At 51.5% G+C, this 10035-nt stretch overlaps 1 protein-coding gene across 4 annotated transcripts in view; it reads left to right on the top strand.

The window, feature by feature from the left end:
* The first annotated feature begins 1936 nt into the window (after window positions 1-1936).
* The window catches only part of RNF130 (ring finger protein 130), a 99734-nt gene continuing 91635 nt past the window's right edge, over window positions 1937-10035 (top strand). For 2 of the 4 annotated variants that reach the window (XM_036014213.1, XM_036014212.1), the window contains exon 1: window positions 1937-2261. In XM_036014213.1, the coding sequence (XP_035870106.1) occupies window positions 2015-2261 (247 nt within the window). In that variant the 5' untranslated portion in view covers window positions 1937-2014. The remainder of the gene's footprint in view (window positions 2262-10035) is intronic. The other 2 variants (XM_036014214.1, XM_028528794.2) reach the window with 2 other exon arrangements.

Raw genomic sequence — 10035 nt, 5'->3', positions numbered from 1 at the left:
GAGTGTTAGTTTTACCAGATGAAGCGTTCTGGAGATGGTGGCGAGGATGCTTGTACACCCATGTGAATGTGCTTAATGCCACTGAACTGTGCACTTGAAAATGGTGAAGATGGTGAATTTTATGTTGCATGTACTTTGCCACAATTTTTTAAAGGTAGCTTTGTATCACTACCATAAATGAAAAACCTCTAGACCTGAAGACAAGGTCCCCATCAGACTAAAGCTAATGCCACCCTCGGTGCAGCCTGATGCTAACGCTGCCCTCAGTGCTGGTGCCACGTAGGCTCTGCCTGGAGCCCTCATCCCACTTTGTTCACTGGAAGACCGGCAAGTGCCAAAGAAGGGTTAGAAGTGTTTCAGAGCCAACTGTCTCTTTGACAAATTCAGGGGGCCAGAAGAGAGCTTCAAAGAGACCCACCTTCTCCCCACAGGGTGGATCTCCATAGACATTTCTCATGCTAGGGGACACGAACATGCCACACTTCCATAGACCCTTATAAGGACAAGGGAGTAGGGGGCATAGGTGTCAGACAGGGGCAGCCAGAGCATGCCATGTGAGAGGAGGCTGTCTGGGCAGGAACTCTGGGTCTCAGGTGCCTGAGTCTGGGTACCTTGTCTCAAGGCCTCTTCGCTGTGTGAAGAGGGTCCAGCTACATCAGGGCCAGAGCAGAGTCCTCTGTAAGTGCTGGGCTCTGGGAGGGGGCCTGGTTACTTTGGTCTAGGGGCTGTATTTCCTGGAGGCAAGTAAATAAAATCCAGTCTCAGAAAGCGGGGAGACTAGACAGACGATGATGTTGGAGGTGGAGGCTGAGAGACTGAAAGGGAAGAAATTGGAGGGAGAAATTGTGAAAGATGACACCAAGAGAGCACCAGCAGACGACTTATTGTTTTAACCCGCATTCCCTCTATACCCCTTTCCCCGAAAACAGCACCGTAATTCTCTGCGTATTTGGCTAAGCCAGGCTGACTCCACCCCCTCACTGTAGGAGGCAGGAGATGCAGGCCCAGACACCTGTAAGCAATAATGAGGACACAGCCCGATATCCTATAAGCTCCTAAGGGTGCACAGACGAACTGACACGGGGTGTCTGCATTTGAGGGGGGGGAATTGAAGGCGGGGAGGTGGTGTCTTACCACCATCTCCCAGTTGTCTGGGTCCTCCGGAGGTTTCATCTAGTATGCAGAGGTCCTTCCTAACCACTCAGGGGTCCTCACAGTTCTAGGCTAGTAGGTCCCCGATAATCTTATTTACAGAGAACGCCCCCCACCATGATGTCACTTAAATGACTTAAAAATTGACCAGTTGACATTAAATCTCGGACATTTCATTTTAAAATTAACTGTAAAGTTTTAGCTTTTCTCTTCTGTATTCTCGTCTTCAACTTTCCCACAGGCACCTGAAAAGCTCCTAGGCTGCAGGCCCCGTTCCCATCACTCCCGACGGGCAAACGCGACCCAGTGTGGGGCGAGGGAGGGTGCCCGGCTAGCTCCAGCCGTCGTGCGGGCCGGTGGGAGCGGGCCCGGCCTCGGCGCAGGCGCGCGGGGAGGGGCTGCTCCCAGGCGTGCGCGCTCCGCTCGGCCGGCGGGGGCGGGGCGGTGGCGAGCGCGTGCCGGGGGCGGCCGCCGGGGGGGTGGGGCTTTGTGCTCCGCGCACCTTCTTCTGAGCACGTCCCACTCCCGCGCCCCGCGAGGCGCCCCCAACTCGTCGGTTCCGGTCCCGGGGATGGAGGGAGCCCGCCTCTACAGCCCTGCAGGAACCCCGAGTGGGCGGGCGCGCGCAGCCTGACCGGCCGTCCTCGCCGAGGGGCCCATGCGCGCGTCCCCGCGGGCGGGCCGCGGACGTGAGGACGTCGAGTAGCCGCGCCGCCGAGGGAGGCCGCGCCTGTGCTTCGTTGCTCGGGTCCGCGCCAGGCGCGCACGCGCGCTCCCTCAGCTGCGCCGGCCGCGCCCGCCCCGCCTCTCGGCGCCGGCCCGGGAGCCTGGTCCGCGACCAGCGGCGGCGGCCAAAGGGACGATGAGCGGCGCGACGCGAGCGGGCCCAGCCCGGCTCGCCGCGCTCGCGCTGCTGACCTGCAGCCTGTGGCCGGCGCGGGCGGACAATGCGAGCCAGGAGTACTACACGGCGCTCATCAACGTGACAGTGCAGGAGCCCGGCCGCGGCGCCCCGCTCACGTTCCGCATTGACCGCGGGCGGTACGGGCTCGACTCGCCCAAGGCCGAGGTCCGCGGCCAGGTGCTGGCGCCGCTGCCCATCCACGGAGGTGAGTGCCGGGCGGGGGCGACCCGGGCGCGCGGTGGGCTGGGGTCCCCACCCCACGCCGCCGCCGCCCCCCCCCCCCCCACAGTTCGGCCGTCGGCGGGGGCTGAGGTCTCGGTCGTGCGCAGCCCGGCCTGCTCGAGGCTGGGAAGGGGGCTCCGAGCGGAGTGCGGCGGGACTCTCCTGTTCGTCTCACGACTCGGGGCGCGTTCCTGTGCGGGCAGAAGGCTTGTTTGTGGGAGGGCACTGGACCGCGAGTTTGCAGGGATGGATCAGACAAAGGAGGCTGTTCAGGAGCGCAAAACTCAGTCGCGGGGGTTGGTCCTCAGCGGCCCGAGTCGCCGACTCAACGCTGCATTGCATCTCAAAGGATGAGGCCCTTTCTTCGCGGAGAAACGTGCGGTTTTTCTTAAGTGGCAAGTGGGGGCGGGGGAATGGAAGAGGAAAATGGGCATCTTCCCTGTTGCTTTTGGCTCCTGTTCTGTCCCACTAGTTTTACTCCAATTTGACGCCTGAAAATCTCAGATGGAGAATCTGATAGCCAAGTCTTCAGGTCACGGAGGCTGACAAAGGGGAAATAGGTAAAATTTTCAAGAATGGCCTTTGAAGTCATTTAGCTTATCCTCTACTAAACATAACCATGGGCTCTGTTTAATTATCTGGTATAAAACATATGTTTGAAGAAATTACTGTTCATGTTTTAAAAGAAACTCTTCCACACTGTGGAGTATGATTCTTTGTTTGGTTGGTTGGTTGGTTTTTGGCCCACTGCGAACTTGTTGGAGAATGTCTGCTGTCTTTCCCACCCGCAGGGTCGCCCTGAGAAAGCTCACAGAGGGGATTTGAGCGGCTCTTCTGTTAAGGAGACCTAAAGTGGGCAGCCTGAGGGAGGTGGTGGTGTCGGTGTCTGTGCTCTGACACCGGAGAGCAGGCCCATCTGAGGGCTCTGCTGGCATGCCACCGTGCCAGGTTGTTTTGTTCTTTGGAGGCAGTGGACTGGCTGAGGAAAAAAAGAATCACCTGAGGCTTTTAACTTTATTCTGTCCCCAATTTAGGCCGGCCTTTTAAAAGTCTTCTTTTACACAAAAATCAGGTGCTAAAGGTGCATTTCTCATCTCTGCTTTGTTAAAAACAGCCTTCCCCACTTGCCCACGGAAACAACTTTGGTCTTTGGTTCATTCTGTAAATATTTGCGTGCCTGGTCTGTGCCAGTCACTGTGATTGGGACACATAGTATTGCCACACTGTGGCACTAACAATGGTCGCCTGTGTTCTGGTGCGGACGAGAACCATGTGGGTCATGTGGTCAGTAGGAAGAGGAAGAGAGCCTCACTGTCCCGAAACAAGAGAGGGCCCTGGGCAGTGTGTTGAAATCTGCTGTCTGGGCCTTGGTTCCCTAGGCCCCAGAACCATGACCATCACTTTAGTTGGGGGTGTCAAACTCATTGTCACTGGGGGCCACATCAGCCTCGCAGTTGCCTTCAGAGGGCCGAAATAATTTTAGGACTGTATAAATGGAACTACTCCTTAACATTTAAGGAGTTGAAATTACATTTGGCCCTTTGAAGGCAACCGCTAGGCTGATGTGACCCCCAGTGACAATGAGTTTGACACCCCTGCTTTCAATTCTGGCCTCCAAAGTGCTGAACTGCGTGTTGCTTACCTGTCACCCAAACACAAGCCCCCCACCCCGCCCCAGAGGAAACTTGTTTAAGGTGTGTGGATTGAAGGGCCCGGGAACCGAAGTGTGCTGAGGTGTGGGTGAAGGTGGCTCCTGTCACTGGGGGGCAGCTGTGTGGGGCTCAGGGTTGGGTCATGCGACAGGTAAACCGTGTGCCACGAGGAAAGTAATTCATCTGCCAAATGCAATGATGAGATATTTACCTCACAAGGCTGTTGAGAGGCTTCCGTGGCTCCTGTGTTTTGAAAATAGGGGTCTTGTTACCGGAGATGAGTCTCTGAACAGGTGGGCTTTTAGGTGCTGGGGCAGGGTGTGAAGACTGAGTCTGGGGACAGTCCCTCCAAGTGTCTGCTCATCCCCTCCTCGATGTGCTGGGGGCTCATTTTGTGTTTGCACAGGTGTTTGCTCCAGGTTTTCTCCTGGTGCTTGATGGGACCCTGCAGTGGTTTGGGTCTGGTGTTGTGCTGAGGGGTCTGCACACAGAGGGTCTCTTTGTCAAGCAAATATGAGTTGAAATCCTACTGGGTGCCAGGCACCATCTACAGGGCACTAGGGTGAGGGAGGGGCGACAGCAGTGAACAAAACAGATAAAGATCTCCCCTTCCTGAAGCTCACATTCTGGTTGGGGTCTTTGTAAGTCAGTTTGCCTGTAGATTGTTCTAAACCTACAGGTTTACATGAAATCCAAGACATTTTGCAGCATTTGCAGTAGGAACTTACAAATGTATTTCAAAAACAAGAGTGGTGGTAGGAATCTGTTAAAATTATGTTGAAGAAAATGGCTTGTATCAATATTTCAATTTTAAAAAATGGGTTAAGATTGGAATAATGTTTGGGTGTTTCAGGTTACGATATTCTTGATTTAGTGAGTTTCACATTTTTATGCTTTTAGAGAGAATACTACATTTCTTGGCACCTTTACGCTTCTATAATGTTGCACTGAAAACCCTTACCATCTTTATTGAGGACTCACTGTGTGTCGACACTAAACAAAGTGATGGTCCAATTGCAAAAACAAAATGCTTGAGACATTTCCTGGCAAAACAAACAATCAGACAAAAAATACAGCTGTGGTCAATGCATGTGAAATTAATGAAAAGTCATTTGGGGCTTTCTGGTAAAAAGGAACATACAGACAGAGTAGTTGTGCAGTTTTCCTAGAGCTTAACGTAATGATGACTCGCTCAGCTCTCTGACTTGGTTGGTGGAGTTAGAAGTGGTCTTGCTACATGGCCGCTGTCAGTTCAGGGAGTGAGCATTCATGAGCAGGATTCATTCGTCCTGTGCCTTCGCAGGGTAGATGGGCATTTTTTCCTGAGGTGCTGTGGCATGTAAAAGTACATTTTGCAAACTGTTACACTTAAGAAAATACTGCATGAACAAGTGTACTTTGAAAATATCTTTTTTGTCATTAAATAGAATGTGTCTGTAGACAGAGATTCACTTGTTGGATGCTAACAAATTGAATGTTGTAACTGGCAGAGAATTCACATTTAGAAATGGACTTTTGAAAGAGCGTGTCTCGTGTGTATGTGCTGACCGCAGTTTTTGCAAAGGGTGAGCCGAGAAGGAGAACAATGGGAAGCGGCTAGCATCGTTTCTGCTGTGGAGCAGACTCCGGTAAATGTGCTTTCTGTGCTCACACACTGACTTTTTGTTCGAGCCTGAGTGGGGGCTGGGAGAGAAGCGGGCCCTGTGTTGATGATGTCATTATGTATGCAGATGCGCTGGTGGGAAGGATTTGGTGTCAGCCACTTTTTGCTTTGCATCAAAATTTTCAGAATTGGATCTTACAGGGTTAGAGAACAATTTTACCAAATGGTAGACTTTTTTTGTCATCTTGCTGACTGTAGGGATTTTTTAAAAAATAATCTTAGGTTTTTATGTTTTAAAAGTGATTCTGTTGGATGCATTCCTTATACTTGAACTTCGTTTTTAAAATCCTCATAAAGGGTGAAGGAGATAGCTGTGGAAATGAGACCGTGGGTGAAATCGGTCACGTAATGTCAGGCTTACAGTGGCGCATGCAGGCGCTACTGGACGTAGCTAGAGATTTCAAAATATTTAGAGAAAAAATAGGGATGATCCTGGGAGCAGAGAGCCTAAGAGAAAAGAGAATTCAGAAGGAGCTGGAGAAAACCAAATTTTTACATAAATCAAATAACCAAGAAGATAGAGGAGATATATACAATAAATTATGTTACAACTTAGAAAGTGTTTTTACATATTGTATTTTTCCTTTGCCCTTGGATGATCCATTAGCATATAAATATTTGAATGTTTTTTTAAAAATGTTTGATCTCCCCTCCAAATATCCATCCTCCTACCATCCGATCTCTTTGTTTCTCTGGGTAGCAGAGCTTCTTACAAATGCTGTCTGTATTTACTGCCCTTAATTTTCCCTCCTGCCATTACCCTTCACGTCGTGGAGGTCTTTACTGTGCCGGTGACTTTGCTCCAGACCTGGCCCGTTCGACGGCAGGGTCCCTCGGGCCTCAGTGTGCAGGATGGGGCCAGGACTGAGGAAGACTTTCCCAGGAATGGTACGTGGTCCTGAACTTGGGTAAAGGAAAAAAGTCGCCTGCATTGAAGGACGCTGGGAGATGGGCTCAGCTCTGTGTCACAGGACAGAGCCTGTGCACTCAGACGACTCGCCCAGGCCAGTCGTGCGTGCGTGGGGGCCGTGGGGGCGCTGGTCCCCCTTCACGGAGGCCAAGCACACCGCAGTTCGTGTTTTGTCCTGAACATGAGTTTTAAGAGGTGAACAACTTCCAGAGTGTTGGTTTGAATACTGTTAGAAAAGGGAAGTCCTTCCTCTGAAGGAAGGTTAGATCGGAGGACTTCTGAGATCTTTCCACCTTCCCAACGTGTGCGAAGTCGTAAAACAAGCCTGTTAAACAGACCTGCCAGAATAGGCCTGTGACAGGCGGCAGTGTGTTGTCAGTCCAATCCCAGATACACACACACACACACACACGCGCGCGCAGCAGTGAACACACAGGTCAACACTTTCAGAATTTGTTTTGTGAGATAATCTGCATGTTCTGTGTCCAATCTTCGTCTTTTCTGGATCTGAACTGTGATAGTCGACAGTCCCTTTGAGGCAGTCATGGTCTCCATGCCATGAAGGCACTCACCGCCCTCAGAGAGGAGTCTGGCTGCGCCCGCAGCCCTGTCTGCGTTGGGGCATGCGTGTGTCGTCCTCAGGGCTGGTTCTTTTAAGCAGAACCATCTTGACTTATTTACAAAACGAAACTCAGCTTTTGGGACCATCACCATTTGTCTCATCTTCTTTGGGGCATTTTACTCACTAGACATTCATTATTTTCCATAAGTTGTTGTAAGGATAGCTTTCTTGGGTGCAGTTTTGAATAAAAAAAAGAGAACTCTTCAAATATGAGATGAAATAAATTTAGAAATATGTAATGAGCACCCCCTCGGGGCTTGTGTCTGGGCCAGTCCTGTGGCGTGTGCAGAAGACACGCTGTGTGACCCCTGCCTGGCAGAGCATCGGCCCCTGGCCGAGGATGGCTGCCCTGCCTGGGTGGCTCGAGGACCTGCTGTGGCAGAAGTTAGGGCGGCTGTCTTCACCCCGCCAGGGGAGTCTGCTCTGAAGCAGGGCTTTGTGAACGCCAGCGGCGGGGGGGTGGGGGGGTCATAGGTTGGGACTGTTTTCAAGCTACAGAGTTTGAGTGGTTGTAATAGGAGCCTCTGTGGCCTGCGTGCCTGAAATAAACTTTACTATCTGGCCCTTTAAGAAAATATTTGACAATCCCTGTTCTAAAGGTTCCTATATACCTCTGTTTTTCCCATTGAAAACTATGTTATGGATTTATGGATGAGAATCTGATTCCTGCCTAATTAAATTGTCCCACCCTTTGAGGTCCTGGAAGGAGGGAGAGTGTCTTTGTTTCAGCTGAGCAGCTAGGGCTGTGCCCGACTCTCGCCTGACACTGGCAGGCCCTTGGGACCTGCGATGCCCGTGCACCCTCCTCGGCGAGCTCTGGTGCCGACCCTGGAGGCGGGCGTTGTGGGGCAGGGCTTGGTGGGCAGAGGACTCCGGGGGCCCTGTTACTGTGCCCCATCATGAATGGCATGGAGGCCAGAGAAGAATCTGTTTGGACTTGGCAGTCTAGAAAGGTTTCATTGAAAATGTGGAATTGGAGGTCGAACTTGATTAGTTCTGCCTCGGGTCGTAACGGAATAGCAGGCACCAGGTTTGCCTTCCCCCTTGAGTGACTGGAAAACCTGGCAGAGTGATGAGACTGCAGTTTCAGAAATAGGTCAGCAAACAGCACCGGACAGTGGTCGCCTAGAGAAAGGAGATAAACAGCAGAGCCCTAGCCGGGCACCTGGGGACTCTCCAAGTGGCCATGCTGAGGGTCAGGGGTAGGGGGGCAGGGGGAGGAGGCAAAGCCCCCAAGAATCTGGTGGTCTTCCCGAACTGCTGAGGCCCAGGCAGGCGGAGATGGGGTGGAGGGAAAGTGCCGGAGAGGAAGGGCTGCATGGAGACCGAGCTCCGGAGAACGGCCGTGGGTTCCCTCCGACTGCCCTGTGTGTTTGGTGAAGGGCTGTCGTCAGTTAGTGGGGGAGTTCACACAACAGTGGGAGCCATTCACGTTCTCACTGATCGATCAGCATCAGTGGGAGAGACTTGCTAATGCGTGGCCCCAGAGAACAGCTGCTCTCGGACCCACCAACAAGAGCAAACCTGGAAGGGATCAGATGGAGTTGGTCCAGAACAAAGCCCAACAATAGTATTTGAAGGAATACAACTAAATCCAGCTCCCAGAAATGTAAAATTCAAAACAAAGTTCCAACCAAAAGTTAAGAAAGAGGAAAATGTGACCCATAACAATACAAAAACCAATCAGTAGAAGCAGGCGTAGAAATGGAACCGGTGATGGAATTGCAGATAAGGATGTTAGAACAGCTATTATAAATATGTTCATTTTACAAGGTAACATTTACAATGTTCATTTAACAAGGTAAAAAAAAAGACATAAACATGATGAGGAGAGAAATAGATACAAAAAGGCCTCCCATCTGAGGTGGAGCAGTGACGTCAGGCAAACCTGGAGCAGTGGTAGTGTGGGGTCTGTCCTGACAGAGAAGAGGGAGAGGGTGGGCCCAGAGGAGGGCGCGTCCTGTGTGGTGCTCTCGGCTCACCTCAGGTAGTGGCGGGGTGGCAGGTCTGGGTGCACACTGCATGCCCAGTGTGGTGCCAGGTATTGTACGTGGGTCAGCTCTTATCTGCCACAGGTTGTGCTAGAGCCTCATTCTGTGGAAGGAATTTAAGGCACTTGTGTTTCTCACTTGGTGCCTTTTTTCTTTATAGCACTTCACATGATTGGAAATTACTGTATATATCCATTTCGTTTGTTTCTGAAAGCAGGGATTTTGACTTTCTGTCCACTCTCGTACGCTGGATGCTTGGCGTGATACCTGGGGCGTAGGAAGTAGCCCCAGGTACCTGGTGTTGGACCCACTCAGTTGTGGGAGGCGACCCACCAGCCGCCTGGCCTTGGGGTTCTGTGGATCTGGGACTCCATGGGAAGACTTACAGTTGCAGAACAGAAGGTAGATGTTATCAACCTTAAGAATATACAAAGGTAAGCAGATGACAAAAGGGGAGAAACGGAAGAAGAGAAGAGACATTGAGGACTGGTGAGGACCAGTCTCTTCATCTCGTAGGGTGAGGATGCAAGAGCTAGTCTCTGGTTGCAGAAACTATAAAGGTTTAAGCACAGAGGAAAATAATGAAATGATAAAATCAGGAGAGCGGGAAGATGAGGGAGCGTAAGACAGAAAAACCCTAATTGGCAATAGCATAAATCCATAGGTAATACCTGAAACTGACAAATCAGGAAATAATGGCTGTGAGCATTGTTAGAACAGATGGAGGGTATCCATCAGAGGAACTAAAAACAGAGTTGAGGTGGTTGCCCCAGGGACGGGGGCGCTGGGGTGACTGGGGCAGGTATGCTTCATCGCATGCCACTGGATGAACTTGTCCTTCCTACCTGTGTGTTCGCTGAGGTTCCCACTCCTTGCCCTGCGTGCACCGCAGGTGAGTTCTGCTCCCAGGCTTTTTCCC

This window comes from Phyllostomus discolor, chromosome 13 (genome assembly GCF_004126475.2).
Source record: "Phyllostomus discolor isolate MPI-MPIP mPhyDis1 chromosome 13, mPhyDis1.pri.v3, whole genome shotgun sequence".
Classification (NCBI taxonomy): domain Eukaryota; kingdom Metazoa; phylum Chordata; class Mammalia; order Chiroptera; family Phyllostomidae; genus Phyllostomus; species Phyllostomus discolor.
This window is presented reverse-complemented; position numbering and strand designations above follow the sequence as displayed.